At 35.9% G+C, this 18,507-nt stretch overlaps 2 protein-coding genes across 3 annotated transcripts; both read left to right on the top strand.

Annotated features, from left to right (window-relative positions):
- Positions 1-640: 640 nt before the first annotated feature.
- Positions 641-4,591, top strand: LOC148910082 (uncharacterized). Its single transcript, XM_089033310.1, has one exon. The coding sequence runs from the start codon at positions 831-833 to the stop codon at positions 1,632-1,634; it is 804 nt and encodes a 267-aa protein (XP_088889436.1). The 5' UTR covers positions 641-830; the 3' UTR covers positions 1,635-4,591.
- Positions 4,592-6,609: 2,018 nt separating this feature from the next.
- On the top strand, positions 6,610-18,422 carry LOC116304107 (uncharacterized). Of its 2 annotated transcripts, XR_016120263.1 has the most exons (18): positions 6,610-6,738; positions 6,848-6,968; positions 7,879-7,991; positions 8,402-8,435; positions 8,915-8,991; positions 9,525-9,578; positions 11,437-11,477; positions 11,551-11,614; positions 12,123-12,179; positions 12,674-12,725; positions 12,994-13,028; positions 13,105-13,176; positions 14,227-14,497; positions 14,715-14,794; positions 14,877-14,960; positions 15,385-15,453; positions 16,041-17,836; positions 17,927-18,422. XR_016120263.1 is itself a non-coding variant. In XM_089033078.1 (17 exons), the coding sequence occupies exons 1-17, from the start codon at positions 6,646-6,648 to the stop codon at positions 16,056-16,058; spliced, it is 1,335 nt and encodes a 444-aa protein (XP_088889204.1). In that variant the 5' UTR covers positions 6,610-6,645; the 3' UTR covers positions 16,059-18,422. The 2 variants fall into 2 exon arrangements, 1 of the variants encoding a protein (XP_088889204.1); XM_089033078.1 differs by having other exon boundaries at positions 16,041-18,422.
- The last annotated feature ends 85 nt before the right edge of the window (positions 18,423-18,507 follow it).

Raw genomic sequence — 18,507 nt, 5'->3', positions numbered from 1 at the left:
AACAGTTGATCATGGCTAGGGACAGTTGATCAGGACTAGGTACAGTTGATCACAGCTGGGGACAGTTGATCAGGGCTAGGGACATTTGATCAGGGCTAGGGACATTTGATCAGGGCTAGGGACAGGTGATCAGGGCTAGGGACAGGTGATCAGGGCTAGGGACAGCTGATCACAGCTAGGGACAGTTGATCACGGCTAGGGACAGCTGATCACAGCAAGGGAGAGCTGATTACAGCTAGGGACAGTTGATCAGGGTTAGGGACAGTTGATCAGGGCTGGGGACAGCTGACCACAGATGGGGACAGCTGATCACAGCTAGGGACAGGTGATCAGAGGTAGAGAGAGCTGACCAGGGCTAAAGGGCAGTTGATCAGGGTTAGGGACAGCTGATCACAGCTAGGGACTGCTGATCACAGATAGGGACAGCTGACCACAGCTAGGGACAGGTGACCACAGCTAGGGACAGGTAATAGTTGTCAGGGACAGTTGATCACTACTTATATGGGATACTATGTGGACGAACGTATAAGGGCGACTATATGTATGGGCGACTATATGGCATGTTGGCATGAAGCAATACCAGCAACTTGCCGCCATATTAAAAATATACAATCGCAAAGCACTATGGGATAGTAGTCACTCCTCCTCTGAGCCAGCACATAACAGAAGAGTAACAGTTTAAACAGTTTCTAACGGCTAAAAAACACCAATATAACGGTCGTCTAACGGCTAAAAAACCACCAATTTTTGCCCTAGCGCCCTTGGAAAAACAAACAGCGCCAAGAGGGGAAAAAATACTGTTGATCGTGTGGTGATGATCATAATCTACAATGTCCGAGGAGCTTAAGTACGCGCCAGCTCTCAAGAAATTTGGATTAGAACCAATTGAATTTGAAAATCTTCTCAAGAGCAAGATGAAAAAACTCTTTAAAAAGCCAGAAGACTTGCCAAAGCATTTTAACAAAAGCATAAAAAAGGCAAAACAATGTTTTTGTATAAGAGTAAACATAAGCAATCCAGATCGTAAAGATGGACGAAGGCGCCCTGCGAAGTCCAATTGCCGACTAGAAGATCAAAGCAAATCTCCAAAAAAAGTACAAGAGGAAGAAAGGGGACAAGGGAGTACTAACCCCAGTAAAGCAGTTCGCAAGGATTACCACGAAGAGCAAGTCAAACTTTTCAAGGAATTGCAAGAGCAGGGAAAGCTAGACGGTAATACTAGGTTTGACAATGGTGGCTACTTATTAGAGGATGATGGTGAGAAATGTTCTATTGTAAGTATGTGCAATAAACTTGATAGTATTACACAGGAATATTTTGAAGAATACAATAAGGAACTAAAAGATAAAAGGAGGCAAGGTGAAGAGGTAAGGAGTAACAGGGAATCCCTTAAGAAATTATTTTCCCACTGTTTTAGTATAACAACTGGAAGAGTTCATGTGGATTGGGCAATAGTTAACGACATAATGAGTGAGGGTGGATATAAACAGTGGAAAGAACATGTATGGGCATTGATGACATTTGCTGCATTATCAGTTGTTATCGATGCCCTGTCTAAATTACCTAAATATGGATCAGAAAGCCTCCTTAAAAAAAAATTAGGTTGGCTGCCTACTTTTAAACGTTCGAATTGAGCCCACCATGAGCGCGCGCGCTCAAAAACCGCTGAAAAATCTACAAGATTTTATTGAAGAACCATGAGCGTTTTGAGCTTCAACTGGGCAAAACCCTCAAATTTTGCAAAGGGCCCCATTTTTTGATTGCTCATTCGAAAAAACTTCTAATAATCAAGGTTATATCAACATTTTAGGAAAAGTTTAAATCAGGAACATGTGAAAAAATAGATTTTTGTAGGGATTTTTTCGTTCGACTTTATGAGATTTTTTAAGAGCACCGAAACTACAAAATATGACAAATCAATGTAACTCTCTGTCTTTTTGTCGAAAATATCCATGTATTATTGTAGAAGGATTGAATAGCCTTCATTCGTGCAATCACATAGTCTGCAAATAACTATTATCTTATGAATCTTTTTTTTTTTTTCTAATCACTTCCGTTGGTGCAATTTTTACTCCAAAAGCTAGTGCGTAGGCTTCCATTAAATGCTGATTATCTCGAAAGCGAGCTCCAGACACCCTATTTTTCTTTCCAGATTTGGAATCAGCATTAAATTTCAATTCGGAAAATCGATGTTTTAAGAAAAGCTAAATTCAATTTGCAAAAGTAGGCAGTCACCTTAAGGAACAAGTGAAAAATAAAATTTGATATTGTCTTAAGGGACTTAACGAGGCCTATCATTAAAAAGCGGCCTGTATTCATAGAGTAATTATCGGAAGTATTATTTGTGGATTGGGCAACAATTGACAACATAGTGAGCGTGAGTGGATATAAACAGTGGAAAGAACATGTATGGGCATTGATGACATTTGCTGCATTATCAGTTGTTATCGATGCCCTGTCTATTTGCCCTTTCTATTTTATTCTAACATAGTTAATATATGATTCTAAGTAATGTTTCAAATACTCGTCACTGTATTCTATTGGGGTTTCAAAATCCTCGTGGCATTTCAAATGCCTTGACTACTCCTCAGCATTTAAAATTCCACAAGGATTTTGAAATCCCAATAGAATGCCAAGGCTGCTGAAATGCCACGAGGATTTTGAAACCCAGATAGAATACAGTGACGAGTATTTGACACAACATCTTATACTCTTTTTGTTATGTTTGTTTTTATTTCAAAGTTCTAGTACTTTGAAATATTTCAAAGTCTGAGTAGTAGGACTTTGAAATATTTCAATGACTAGAACTTTGAAATGGGTGGGGTTGTATTTGATGGGGGTTTCAAACTACTGCACACTGGTTGGTCGATGAGCTCATAAACCATTAATGAGTATGAGATATATGGATCAAATAGCCTCTTTAAATTTATAGCCGGCCAGCCGACCAGCTAGCTAAAATGTGGTTTTTGTATACAGCATGAAACAGACAGGATTGCTAAAAATTGTAAATGTCTGTTTTAGAATCAATGCATTCTAAAGGTACATTAAGAAAAAATCCATAACTACTAAAAAATCTTATGAATTGGAGATTGTTTGTCGGACATTCTGTTCCGCATTGGGATAAACTACCCATTGTTTGGGTGGACACTCAAGCATACTGGGGATCAGTCCATTCACTGTCCACCTCAGTCTCTAAATATGACTGGACCCTGACATATAAATATAATATCATATTTATATAATAGTTCTAAATTCTAGAATTTTAAAGAAATGTGACTTGTAGAGTATTGAATGAGCAGAGTATGTATATCCTCTCATTCTTTACTATCAATAGACGTCATCACTTTTGGTTTAAGGACTTATCTTGACGTGTTTTGACTAAACAGTCGCTAGTTGCATATTTTAAATTGCCACCTAGTCAACTCCAAAAAGTCATAATCATATGTTATAATATATACATTTTATAGATACAATTTTACCTGTATTAGGGAATTTTATTCTAGTCATTACATATTTCATGTTATTACTCCTTTGTTATGATTTTCTTGAAAAGCACTTGTAGCGAGCCAGTGGAGCCATCCTCCCATTAAGTGGTTATTAGAATTTTATTATAAATTGTTATTTTAGGCCAGGCCGTTATTAAGGGTTGCTCACCTGTTGTTAAACATTCATGGTTGTGACTTCAGATAACTTACCCATAGTTAATGTATTCCCAGCAGCTCAAAACTTGAGATATAAGTCAGAATTTAAAATTCTGGTAGATCATGGGAATTTGATTATATAGAATTATAGAATACATTTATTTAAATTGTTAAGGTAAGAATAGTTGATATGTGGGACACCATGTTTAATTTAGCTGTGGAAACTGCTGCAATGGTGATTGGTTTGCTGTTGCTTTGTAGCTTGTAAGTCAAAGCCATGAATTAACAATAGTCCCCTTCACAGCTTCCTGCGCCATCATGAAGGGAAACCGTGCCTGTGCATCGAAGTTAGAACAGCGGTGATCTAAAAAGGTGATCTAAAAAGGTCTGTATCATTGCATGGACAGCGCCGACCTCGCTTCAATGCACAGGCAGGGTTACCTTTCAAGATGGTGCAGGGAACTTTGAAGGGGACCATTGCTTGGTTTTAACGTCATTTCCTGTCTCGTGCAGAATTTTCATCAGCTGAATTGCAAGTTTTTAATAGAACACTTTCTGGCTTACGCCATGGTGGCCATGGCCAGTGTTTAAAAAACCATTTGGAGCAGATAAAAATAATGAGATTCAAAAACTTTTATCAGCTGATTGAAATCCTGTGCAAATGCAATTGATTGTAGTTGCATGTTATAGAGGGCCCTTCAGTTAGGCATGCTTGGAGTGCGTACTAAAAACTATGGGTATTATTAGTATCATGCACGTGCTAATCGAGATCTGGTAGCGAAATGCACAAAAACAAATACTTTTCAGTGCCACCAGATTCGGCCCAAAATTTTGTTGGTACGCGTTCGTTACCAGTTCTCGGCCTCGGAACATCCCGGACGTCTCATTTAAGTATTAAATGTTATCAGTATCATTAAAATATGTGCACAATAAAATTTTAGGTCACTAAACATCACTGCCTACTAAAAATGTTGCCTTGAACATCCGCGAGCTGGGATGGAGTAGCGTCAGTCCACTGGCTACTCACTTCTGGGGTCTCGGGTTCGATTTCTAGACTTTGCATCACATGTGAATGGAATTTTTATAGGTCTCTCCCTTGATTCCAAAGTTTTTCTCCAGGTTCCCCGTTTTTCCCCTGGATAATCTGATAATCTAAATTCCACTTCGATCTGTGAGTTAGCGGTGCCCTGACTTTGATCAGCCCAGAGGTTGTTTAAGTGTTCTATAAAATTATAATGTTTTTAAAAATTTTCACTAAAATTGTAACATGACGTCGTCAAGGCGTCCAAATTTTCTGTTTTCAAAGTGCGTTTAAAATGCGTTTAAACACGTCAATTATCCGGAGAGGGAGGGCAGGGGGCTATAGCGCCCAACCTTCTCCTCTTATAAAGTCTAGGCCCCTACCCCTATTTATAGTTTTATGCACACGACTCTGGTATGTTTTATAAGAGGGAGAGTATTTCGCCCCTATACTCCCCTTCACACCTGTTCCAATAAATGCCCTGGCTTCCTGTAGAAGAGCTCGCTCTACAAAATGGGCTCCGTTTTTTGTTTCGGCCCTCAGGCCGAAACAGTCACTACATTCGGTTTGCCGGCCCATAATAGTCTCCGTGCGTGTCATTTAGCTGTCGGAGTTTTGGACCTAATCCAATCGTATGCCGTTTCTATCATAAGCAATGGAAAAATGTAAAACATTTCACCATGCGGAGTATTTGGAAGAGTTGCGGTGAATCTTCTCTGAGGTAGTTGTGTAGACTATATTATGCCCTTTCGCATGACGCCATTTTTTGGAAAAAAAAAAATTATTGGTTAACCCTACGACAATGCGTATTTTATTACTAAGTCAGTATCTAGGTCCAAGTTGCCAACTAGGTAAGTCATTGAAAAGTTATCCAAAAGCTTTTGTGATTGTGCGGCAACAGTCTCAGCTACCTGTGAGCATAAGCTGAGAAAACTGGTGAGTTTATCTATGTAACTAACAGTTGATGCATATATATTTTGTGAAGCAAGCTTCCGATATGTTGTAGCTTCGTGCGCATCTGAGGACATGTTTTTGGTATCAGCTATTATTTAAACTAGGTCCTATAAACAAACAGTGCGTACTTTACAACTTTAAAGATAGAAGTCTAAAATCATCAGTTTTCATTTATTAATACTCTGATTTAAAGTATAATTTCTTGGATTCGGTATTATTTTTGAAGCACCAAAAGATGTAAATTTTGAGTAGATTGGTGACGGCGCACTGGTCAAAGACAAGCCTTGTATCTTTTCGTTCGAATTGAGACTTTCGCATTTTCTTCAAGCTACGATATAAGAGCTAAATACATTTACCATAAATGTCAAAGAGCAGAATGAATATTTAAAAAGTATCCTACATTCAACATAGCGCGTACAGTAATGCTCATGTGCCAAAATATTTTGCACCAAGTACTCTGCTCTCTGCGATCAGTACTCAATCATTGTTTATATCTATTGTCGGATCTCTCATTTGTTCGGCGAGACGTTATATTTACGTACGTTGCCCTGTTTTCCCCCAAAACACTACGATGTTTCAAAGCAAGAACCACTAAAATCTCCAAAAAACTTAATTACGATGTATTTCGTCCAAGAGAATTTTATAACAAATGTTTCCATCGAAATTTGCGTAAGACTTTGCAACGTGAAAGCGTACCGCGAGATCGCTCTTGTCTGCCATTTCCAAAATACAGAAGACCCAATCATTACCACAGCAAGAGCAATATTCTTTATTCAGCAATGCCACACAATAAATAGATAACGGGCCGAAACATCATCGCTTTCGAAGCGATATAGGCTTGTTATCCTTCCCAAACGTGCTACGCATGGCATTCACAGTACCGCCTAACGCTGGATGCGAAGGTCCGTGGTATACTTCGTGACGTAAACCCGAATATTTCGGGTTAGTCTTGTTTTAGTAAGTGCAAGTTGTCAGCGGCATGCACCATATCGAGGCTGTCCAATTTGATTTCCCGCGTAAAAGCACCTCATGTCTGTGTTGCTGGAAGAAGTGATCACAATGGCGGACGACAAGAAAAACCAAAAAGAACACACCGAAAAAGACTCCGAAAACGCCACGGAGGTAGATAAATTCCAAATGCAATCTTCTACAACGACCTTAGATGATTAAAAGCTAAGAAATTTGTCTTTCATTAGTGAAATGCCGTTGTTTTGTTTGATTCTTTTGGCAGAGCGATGAAAAGGTCAACGACGCTGAGGTAAAAGGCGCCAAGAAGAAAGTCGCTGGTAAAGCAAAAGAAAAGAAAGAAGAAGAAGGCGATGATGAATCCTCAGAGGACGAAGAACTATTTGGTGAGTTTAAAAAGTGTGTTTTTTAAAGACAAATCATCTAGTTTAAGATTCTTTGATGATGCATTTGACAGTTTTACTTGACAATCTTATGAATCCTTAACGAGTGTCCCTTTGCTTTGCAATCCGTTTTATTTATTCGTTTTATCTTGGATTATGATATTGGATCTATATGTTTAGTTAACTTCACACTATTGATATATTTTAGAACTCATTCTCGGCTTTCCTTTGTTTGTTTCGGATCGTTTATTCGACTGCTTTTTTCAAAAATTATATATACTTGATCGAACATCAATCGACCAGACGTCAACACCAGACTGCTCGTAATCAGTATATCAATCGAGTTATTATAAGAAACTATCTTAGATAGCGGTATTAGAAGAAGTACTCTCCCCAGGTTGTTTGATCTAGTGCTTAATATTAAATATAAAGCGGTTTTTTGTCTGCATATTTTTAAAATTAATTCAAAGTCTGGTACACAAAAGTATTACCACAGGTAACCCAACAAGATAGAAATCCTTTTGTAAAGCAGAAGTCAGATTAAAATGTGTCGAATATTTTTGAATAAAGAAACAAAATCAATACTCCATTAAAAAAGAATACGCTAATATAATAGCATTGAAAAATCTCGAAGTTCCAGCCTGGCCTAATTTTATTCTTATATACTTATATATTATAATCAACCAGACATCTGAGATTTAATAAATTCTACAAATCAAAAGCATCACATAGAGTGCTTTTTAGGTCTCTACTTTTCTCCTTTATACTCCTTATTTTTCAACTCCATTTTGTAACTGTTTTTGGAAGCCCTAAAATTAGTTTGGTTTCCTTTTAGTTTTTAGGTTGGGTCTCGGTGTTAAAGAGTATGTAGATGAAACAACAATTGACTATTTGAGTATTTTATTTTTTGAAGGTTTATATGACAAACCATTGGTGATGGAAGGAAAGAGACAGCGAAAAAGGACAGATTTTCTGGTGAAGGACCAAGCTGAAATCAAGAAAGAGCCACAACCTCTCGTATTCAATGTAGGTTGCTTGTTTTTTCACAGGAAAAAAATCAAATTCCCAAATTGGGAAATGGGAAATTCGAACATAAACGTTGGGATTTATTGTTGGGAATTTCCTTCTAAAATCCAATAGAAAAACAAAATTCCCAGCAAACTAACTTTGGGAATCAGTGCCATGTTCCCAATTTCGTTCTCTCTGGGAATTGGATGGGAATTTGTTGGGAATTCAAGGAAAATCCCAAAAAAATTCCCAATTTGGAAATCTGTTTTTTTTCCTGTGTTTATCAGTACAAATTAATCCTTGTTGTGTATTGTCATTAGAATCATGGTTTGAATTTGTAAACCAGGATTTATTATTTTGTCCTGGTATAATGTAAAAAGATCTGTTTAATTAAAACTGACAACATATTTTACCTTTTATTTTCACAGGGAAAAGGAGAGACACTAGGATCGATGGAAGTCGGTAAGTTGCATTATGAAGCTGAGTTCAGCCCATAATCGTATTGAATTTCTTTCCATTTGGCCATTTCGAGCAGCAAGGTAAACATCACCATAATCACTGAGCATGAGGGGAATAAATGGTTTAATATAATTTTAGGCTAGAATATCAGAGAACAGTCAAAATTCTGGATGAAAAAACGTTTTAGTATTACTCTCAATGTGGAACACTTTGGAAAACCTTGTAATCACTGCTCCAGCTGTGATTATTGTCTCAGAATCACTGGTCGCTTGACCAGTCACAGCTTGAGAAACTATATTCAAGTCTAAAATTATGCTAAAAAAAATTATCAACCTGTAGACACTGTCCTGGTTTCAGATTTTTGTCTTGTGTACTGTTATTACGTTTAATCATATAATTTTATAATTGATCAAATTACCTCAAGTCTTCAAAAAAATATATTGGTTAACATATTATAATCAAATATTTTTTGTTCCAAACAGTTAACCATGAATCATCAAGATGCACAGGACAAGAGCTTAAGCCTTTACATAAGCTTCTTTTTGGGCGCGATGGAAGAGTGAGTTTTATAGTGCAATTTGCAAAAGTATGACCACATTTAATGTATTTGCATACTTCTGTGCACTGGTTCTGTACATTAAACTGACACATTTTGATACGAAGCTGGCTGATTTTACCAAATAAGTCACACAAAATAATGCTTGTTTGACAGGAAAAAGCGAAAAGCCAGTGCATAGAAGTATGTGAATACATTGAACATGGTGAATTATTTTGTGCATTGTGCTGTAAGGGCCTTTATATCACCTTTTTGTTTTCTTTATCTTTAAGATTTTTTAGGTATCAATATGGTTTCATTCCTCTCCCCTTAGTTACTGTTGCTATGCCCTACAAACTCACAATTGTATAAAATTGCAATACCAAAAGCATTTTCTTAATTCATAATTAGAATACTCAGCGAAAACTGCTATGATATTGATTGGTTTGCTATTGTCTGAGTCAGCTGTAAAGTATGGATTTGTGCTTCAAATTTGCTATTTAATCAATAAATAATCCAGTTTTTCTAATGATATTTTTTTGAATTGCGCTCCACAGTCAACAGAAATCAAGAAAAATATTAGAGCTTTCAATGGATTTAATTTTGAAGAGGTATGTTATATTTATGAAGATCTGTGAAGCTAATTAACATAGTTTAAAATAAAGTTCACAAATATGCCAAACATGTTGATATGACTCCACAGAGGTAACAAGCCTATATCGCTTCGAAAGCGATGATGTTTCGGCCCGTTATCTATTTATTGTGTGGCATTGCTGAATAAAGAATTTTGGTCTTGCTGTGGTAATGATTGGGTCTCCTGTATTTTGAAAATGGCAGACAAGAGCGATCTCGCGGTACGCTTTAACGTTGCAAAGTCTTACGCAAATTTCGATGGAAACATTTGTTATAAAATTCTCTTGGACGAAACACATCGTAATTAAGTTTTTTTGAGATTTTAGTGGTTCTTGTTTTGAAACATCGTAGTGTTTTGGGGGAAAACAGGGCAACTTACATACATATAACGTCTCGCCGAACGAATGAGAGATCCGACAATAGATATAAACAATGATTGAGTATATCGCAGAGAGCAGAGTACTTGGTGCAAAATATTTTGGCACATGAGCATTACTGTACACGCTATGTTGAATGTAGGATACTTTTTAAACATTCATTCTGCTCTTTGACATTTATGGTAAATGTATTTAGCTCTTATATCGTAGCTTGAAGAAAATGCGAAAGTCTCAATTCGAACGAAAAGATACAAGGCCGTGTCTTCGACCAGTGCGCCGTCACCAATCTACTCAAATTTACATCTTTTGGTGCTTCAAAAATATTACCGAATCCAAGAAATTAATACTTTAAATCAGAGTATTAATAAATGAAAACTGATGATTTCAGACTTCTATCTTTAAAGTTGTAAAGTACGCACTGTTTGTTTATAGGACCTAGTTTAAATAATAGCTGATACCAAAAACATGTCCTCAGATGCGCACGAAGCTACAACATATCAGAAGCTTGCTTCACAAAATATATATGCATCAACTGTTAGTTACACAGATAAACTCACCAGTTTCTCAACTTATGCTCACAGGCAGCTGAGACTGGCAAATTGCCCTAATTTGCTGCACAATCACAAAAGCTTTTGGATAACTTTTCAATAACTTACCTACTTGGCGACTTGGACCTAGATACTGACTTAGGAATAAAATACGCATTGTTGTAGGGTTAATCAATAATATATTTTTTTCCAAAAAATGGCGTCATGCGAAAGGGCATAATATAGTCTACACAACTACCTCAGAGAAGATTCACCGCAACTCTCCGAAGTACTCCGCATGGTGAAATGTTTTACATTTTCCCATTGCATGTGATTGGATTAGGTCCAAAACTCTGACAGCTAAATGACACGCACGAAGACTATTATGGGCCGGCAAACCGAATGTAGTGACTGTTTCGGCCTGAGGGCCGAAACAAAAAAAGGGGTTAAGCTGACTTCAGGAATCTGCCAAATTGGTGCATTCTTCTTTCTTGCCATAAATCCCTTCTAAATTAATTCAAAAAGGACTCCATAATTTGAAGAGCAGGTTGATTTTACAGTAAATGCATGAGGGGAGATCTTAGGACCAGAGATACATAATAAAGGTTTTATTGTATAGATATTGATGAAATACCAGGTTTTCTCTAGTGTCAAAAACTTGATATCTTTCTCCAGTGGAAGATACCATATCTTTCACACGTGAAGATATCGCTGTTGACATAGTAACATATTTTTCAACCAACTTTAATAAAGAATTGTTAAGCTTTTGTTTTATTTAAGTTTCATCGACATCTATATAATAAACAGAACATTACATGGGCGCATGGAGATAAGAATTTTATCTTCTCGTGTTCAATTTAGATATCTCACGAGTGAGTGCAGCGATGTAATTTCCTCTATATTATGATACTAACTTTTTTAAATTTCTGCAGGGAACTAAAGAGTATGAAAATAAGAAATTTATGGTCGAAAGGTAAGACTTTTTATAAATGAATAGAACAAAGTTTTTTTCAGTTGTTTACTCATTCCATGTTCTATTTTCTTAGGTTCACAAATGAAGGATTGAAGAGACTCTTAGAAATCTTGGATCTTGAAAAGAAAGGCACCAGGGTAAGTAATAAAAGTTCTTTGTAGAGATGGAAATTGGTGGAATAGTTGTTTAGCACGACCCCTGTGGTTTCTTGCAGCCACAGGTAGCCCAAAATGTACTTATATTTCTCAAATTTTATCTTCAATAACTTAAGGATTACATCATTATAATATTCACAATTTCGAACATTGAGGTTATTTTGTTTTGGTTTGCTAATAGAGCTTTGGCAAATTAACAGGGACCTTGAGGATTGTGGACAGCAAAGCCAAAATGAAATAGTTTGTGTGTTTGTGTGTGCCATCACCCTCTGCCTTGCCATTCTCCCTAGTGACCTAAAAAGCACCAATCTAACATTTTTACAAGAACAGAAGCACCATAGAACACAGTACCAAAGTAAAAACTGTTAAATAAAACATGCTTACATAGTGGTTTCGGTGTTGCTGTAATCAATACTTAAATTCTATAATATTGACTAGTGATACCAATATGGACATGACTTTATATTAAGAGTATAAATTATCTTTATAGGAAGACTTGAAAGAGCGTGTTTTTACATTTTTGATGAAGCCCAAGGGATCAGGAAGGGTAAGTGTGACAAAACGGATGATAGTTTATTTTATTATTCAATTCAATTTATTAGGTAGTTGATATTAGGTAAAAAATAAAACAGCTTTTACCATGCCTGGTACATTAATATAGCAAAAGTGTGACGTAAGCCCAAAGAGAAGCATGGAAAGGCTAAGTACTATAAAGCATAGTTCTCAGCCAATTAGATCACACATGCTATCTAAGCTATAAAATAATTGTCCAGATACTGAGTGTGGTCACTGCCAGACTTTTTTTACATCCTCAAAATTAATGTCCTTTAATGTGTCTCCAATGCAGGATGAGTTAGTGTCATTTTATGTTGTCCTTCAAGCAACATGGCACATAACATGACGCCCTAACTATTAGTATATATTATATATTATTAATTATATATCATTTATTTTAAGACCCCAAGTGTTGACACCGAGTTAACTTATCAAAACTGCAGATTTCAGTGCAGTAAATGAACACAATTTTTTGATTTTTAACAGACTGTGAAATCTGCCAAAAAGAAAGCAAAAAAATCAAAGCCAAAAAGTAAAGGTTTGTATTTTATAATTATTATTTATTGCAACAGTGCAAGTTTTTTTACTGCATACGACTTTTTCAACTATTATTGTTGTTTAAAAATCTTTTAATTGATGTTTTTAATCCCTTCCTTATTTTGTTGTTTGTTTTCTTTTTTATCTGTTTTCTTCATTTCTTTACCCATTCTTTATTTATTATTATTTTGTTTCATTCTTATGAATTAGAATGCATGCTTTTGTCTCTTATTGTCTTCTTGTAATAAAAGAAGTGTTGTTTTAAACAGGAAAAGGTGAAAAGAGAAAGAGAACATCAGCTAAGGTAACATCATTTCAGTAGTAAATATGATTATTTTTTATTAACCACTTGAGTAAAGAACCTCAAAATGTGTTTTCAGGTACAAAAATCTTCAGAACAAGTAAAGGATGATGATGAAGATGAAGATGAAGAAGAGAGTGAGGAGGAAGAGGTATTAACCAATGCATTTCAGATTTTGAGGCCAGTTGGTCTCTCGACTGGGTCAACTTATGCTTTACAAGCCTTAACTAACTGTATAATACTATATATATTGTTCAACCATCACTCCATGTAAGAGGCTCTTCTATGAGGTTTACTCCACATGCACTACTATAACATTTATTTTTACTGCACCCAACACTCAACCAACATGTTGATATTCAAAGAGGGAGGATGACTTAAGAAAAAAAACCATGTCCTTTTCTGTAAACAGAATGCATAGCATTGTGGTCTAGATTTGGTAGAAACAGCCCATATAAGGCATGATGAGTAAAAGATGTTCATACCCATGGTAGACCACAATGCACCATTTTCGCTATACCAGAAAATGTCTATGGCAAGTGATAGAACAACACATAAAACAAACTAGACCCAAACATGCAGTGCGATTGAGAATTGAATGTACGACCCCAGGCATGAACTACACAGCCGTGAAAGTCAGCACCATAGCAGCATATACCACCTAATAGATATATATCTACAAGCAGATGCATTATACCTCTCATGAAACAAATTAATTTATAACCAGGGCTTAAAATAAGAGCTGATCAGTCACCAGTCATGATCACAGGCTAGATTAGTTTTAGTTTAGTCATACCTCATTTCTGGCTTAACATTACTGGTCAAAATACATACATCAGGAGTTCCTTGCTACTGCTCTAAGTGCATACTCAAGGGGTCAAAACATTTGTTTATGGGTTGTAAAAATTGCTATATTTTGGTATATTAGATTTGGGATTAGCTTAACGCTATTTGCTCTTGGATATTTTAATAAAAATTGTGCTTGACAAGAAAAATGCAATTAGCATATAGCAATTTTTACAACCCATGGTACCACTTTTTGACCCCATGAGCATGAGCTTAAAGCAGTGGCGTGGAACTCTTAAAACATGTATGAGCAGCAAGGAAAATATTTGACCAGACAAGATCCAGGTCTGACAGGATATTGTCCTATTCCTGGCCATTATTTAAAGCCCTGATAACTGGTTTCCTTCCCTTCTAGCCTAAGAAGAAAAAGACCAAAACTGAAAGCAAAGAGACTACAAAATCAAAGGGAAGCCCCAAGAAAGTATCATCTCCTACTAAAACTATGAAAGAAACAAAAAAATCTCCGAAGAAGGAAAAACCAAAATCTGAAAAGAAAGAAAGTGCAAAGAAGGAAACAAAGGATAAAAAGAAAGAAGCTAAGAAAGACACCAAGAAAACAAAGAGTAAACCAGTGACAGTCAAAATAACAGCAGGGAAAAGGAGCCCAAAGAAATCACCCAAGAAAGGTAATCTATATTTTAACATCCTAAAACCCTTCACAGTCCAATAGACATCTTTACCTTGGTTCAGACTACATGTCATTCTCTTGAGATTAAGATTCTTTGTTTGAGTTGCATGTGTCTGCCAGGGTTCGTGCTACTCCTTAATCTCCTTGAAAACTCCTTGAATCTAATCTATTGTGGCTGCCACATTATAAAGGTCAATATATTCTTTCCCTTTTAGTCGAGAAGCCAGTTGATGATGATGAATCATCCTCAGATGATGAACCATTAGCAAAGAAGATCAAGAAACAGCCGCCTACTGTAAGTACCTAAAGCAATGAGTATAAGTAATATTATTTGTTTAATAAATAAATTGAATATGTTACACTGTTTTTGATGATAGAATGAAGAATTAGCTAGTGCTGTAAAGGATATCCTAAAAGATGCTGACCTTGATGAGGTTACAGTGAAGTCCATAAGCAAACAAGTAAGTAGAGTAAAGTAAAGAAGCTTTTATATGTGTGCCTTGAAGAAACCATGTAATTTTTCTAGAATTTTGAGTGGTGATTTTTTTCTAACACATTGTGATTGGTCTGGCAGTGCCATGACCTTGTTCATGCCATGTTCTGGGTATTTGATTGGATGGAGAGTAATTTTTTTGCATCTGGCATATGCCTTACCATGTCATATCTGTATTATTACCATGCGTTTTTCAGTCATAGAAACTGCTATAGTGAATATTTCATTTCAGTAGGAAATGGTATCTGTCCCCTGTCTATTCCCTCGTAAACAAAGTTATGATCAGGCATGATCACTTGGCAACTTTGACAAATTACATGTATATACTTTTCACAGCAATGGAATCACATTATTGGAATCTAAGATTTTTTTATGTTTTAATACTGTTTCAGGTTTTTTCGAAGTTTCCAGAATTTGATTTGAGTGATAGGAAAGGTTTTATCAAAGAAACTGTATATTCGGTAAGAACATAAAATATTCCTTTGCAGCATATGTGTTAACTGCAACATATATTTTTGCTTCCATAGAGTACATTAGCCATATATCGGTGAAACAAAACCAAAGATATACTATTTTATAGCAGTTATTTTTTTAGAAAATAGTGGTTATTACTGGAGCAGAATATTGGCCAACAAAAGTCAATTCCTTTGTTTTGTTTAAGCCAGAGTGAATTCTTAGTGTAATTGCTACATAGCCATTAATATTGTTCCACAGATATAAGCTGTGCACTCTACCATTGCATTCCCTTTTACTTCAAGACAACCCCAGGCTTGTCAATAAACTAGTTGACAAAGAGGGGAAGGGCCTTCTCTCACCAAGGGTGCATCCAGGGGGGGGGGGGGGGGGCAAAGGGGGGCTGAAGACCCCCTTCAGCAGGAAAAAAAAACAAAAGACAAAACTAAAGAATTAGATGCTTTTTTATTGTTTTTCGTTGTGTTGATGGAAGAAACTAGCCCCCCCCCCCCCTAAAATTTTGGCTTTTTGAGAAATTTGGTTTTTTTTACTTAGCTATTTATTTATTTTTTCCCATTTTTGTTATTATTTTTAGATCATATCAGGTGAATAACAATCCACATATTCGTACTCCATATACATAACTACTGTTATGGCATCGTAGGACACATTCCAAAATTGTTTCTATCCGGAAGACATTTCTTTCAGCGAATCCCTTTCAGTCCTAAAGCTTACTCGATCTGAGAGATACGTCATACTTCACTCTTTTAGCTACATTAAGAAAGTTTTCATGACAGGAGTTTTTAGAAATTATATAACTTATGGTATGACAGGACAAAGTATTTAGAATGTATCTTTCCCGGAGTCAGTTGTGTCATTTTAAAATTGATTTCATTCTTAATCGCATAATTCATTCACACAATAGACCCATTTAGCTTGGGTGTCACAGGGCTTAAAATAATAACCATTCATTGAACATTGTCTGCCAGAATTTGAACTTGTCTGGTCAAATCTTTTCTTGTCAGTTATTTTGACCAGTAATGTTTGGCCAGAAACAAAGTATCACCACGCTAAAAGTATCTGGTTGGTTATCATGAACAGCCGTTATTCTTAGCCCTGGTATTATGGTGTCTCATTTCAGACCATCTGTCATCCATAGAGTATAATTTCTTAATTTAACAGTTTAACATGAGAAGACACATGAATATGGATACAACTTTACCAAATCATCTTATTCTCAAAAGAACAACGCATAGGAAACGCATAGGAAATGAAATAGGAAATAGTTATGCCTGAGCTTCCAAGAAAGAAGCAAGAATTGACATAACAAAGTTGTCGTATTTGGTGATTGCTTTATATTGCACAAATTTTGAATAGTAGATCATGGTGAATGAATGAAAGCAGTTTTTAAATTACACACCAAAACAAACTGATTCTTGGTAGGACTACTTAAAGTGCATATGACACGAAAAAAATTTAATGTTAAAAATGTGTATTTTATTGTCATTAATAAGAATAACACAGTTAAATTTGTTTCAAAAACGTATTTCTCTAGAAATTCAAGAAAATTTAGCACAAGTTGTGACGCCATTTTGTTTACAAGTCTCCAGATTTAGTTGCAAATACACGAAATATGTTTGAATGTGGAATCTTAATTTCAGGTAGTACACTTTTCAGTTTCCCAACATTGGAAGAGTACTACGTAAGCTATCAAATGAAATTAAATAAAATATGCCCTTTGTTGTTATTTTATACGAATTACAATTTATATTTTGTGCATTACTACTGAATCTAGAGTACGTGTCAACAAAATGACGTCACAAATTGATATTAATTTTCTCACTTATCTCAAGAAATAAGCTTTTGAAACAAATTTCATTACGATATATTTATTATTACTAACAAACTATACATTTTAAACGATGAAATGTTTTCATGTCATATACACTTTAAACTTAGAACAATCTTCAATATCATACAAGTTTTAGCCAGAAAATTTTAGTTTTTGCAGGACTCAGTTTTTTTAAAGTTTTATTCCCTCAAGTACAGTGCTATTAGTTAGTAAAATAAGTTGTAATTGACAATATAATGTAACAAACTGGCCATGGATGTTGCATGTTCTGGTAATAATTACTCTTATTTGTGGTTTGTTTCATACATGCTTTTCCAAAGGTTTGTTTATGACTCTCATTCATTAAATTATATTGTATTAGTATCATCCATTAATATGGCAATATTGTAGTCAGAACTTGTGATACAGGTGCAACACAAGAAATTTTCCCCACTTAAATCTGTGAGTTAACTGTGCCCTGACTTAAAATCAGCCATCCAGAGGTCAGGGTTTAATCTGCGAGTTAACTGTGCCCTGACTTAAATCAGCCCAGAGGTCAGGTTTAATCTGTGAGTTAGTTCAGCCCAGAGGTCAGGTTTAATCTGTGAGTTAGATGTGCCCTGACTTTTATCAGCCCAGAGGTCTCTCAGGTTTGATCTGTGAGTTAGCCATGCCCCCGAGGTTGTTCAGAGTTTGATGTGTGAGTTAGCAGTGCCCTAACTTTTATTCAGCCAAGAGGTTGTTTTAGGGTTTGATCTGTGAGTTAGCTTAGCCGTGAATTTGATCAGCCTAGAGGTTGTTCAGCCTAAAGGTGGTTCAGGGTTCGATCTGTGAGGTAGCTGTCTGACTTATAGGCCCAGAGGTTGTTTCAGAGAATTGATAAAATTTAAAGATTTGGTTGCTTCACAAGTTTCAGAATGAAAGCATGAGACACTGCTCTTTGCAGCTTGCACTGAACTGCAGAACGAACCCTGAATAAGTGGAGGCTACCATGCTGCTTGTGTGACTTTCCTTCAGCAATAACAGACATGTTTTTAGCATCCACATAAAGCCAGAAATTTAGGAGAAAAAATATTAATTGTTCAAATTAGGAAATTGGTGATAGGGAAAAAATAAACTGGTTTGCTTATAGTAAAAAAAAACCTGGTTGCAAGTTTGCTTATTACTGTTTTAAACCCCATGAATCAAAATAATCCATCCAGTATAAATATTGAAGCAGGAAGTGGCAAAA

Source organism: Actinia tenebrosa, unplaced genomic scaffold (assembly GCF_029948245.1).
Source record: "Actinia tenebrosa isolate PJP-AT-01 unplaced genomic scaffold, QUT_ActTen_1.0 PGA_scaffold1__47_contigs__length_23844297, whole genome shotgun sequence".
NCBI classification, from domain to species: Eukaryota; Metazoa; Cnidaria; class Anthozoa; order Actiniaria; family Actiniidae; genus Actinia; species Actinia tenebrosa.
This window is presented reverse-complemented; position numbering and strand designations above follow the sequence as displayed.

Excerpts from the sequence above, each read along its gene's own strand:
- LOC148910082 (XM_089033310.1), top strand. The coding sequence starts at position 831 with ATGTCCGAGGAGCTTAAGTACGCGCCAGCTCTCAAGAAATTTGGATTA.
- LOC116304107 (XM_089033078.1), top strand. The coding sequence starts at position 6,646 with ATGTCTGTGTTGCTGGAAGAAGTGATCACAATGGCGGACGACAAGAAA. Across the intron at positions 13,029-13,104 it reads GAAAGAGAACATCAGCTAAG|GTACAAAAATCTTCAGAACA; the intron begins GTAACATCATTT and ends ATGTGTTTTCAG. Across the intron at positions 14,795-14,876 it reads TCAAGAAACAGCCGCCTACT|AATGAAGAATTAGCTAGTGC; the intron begins GTAAGTACCTAA and ends TTTTGATGATAG.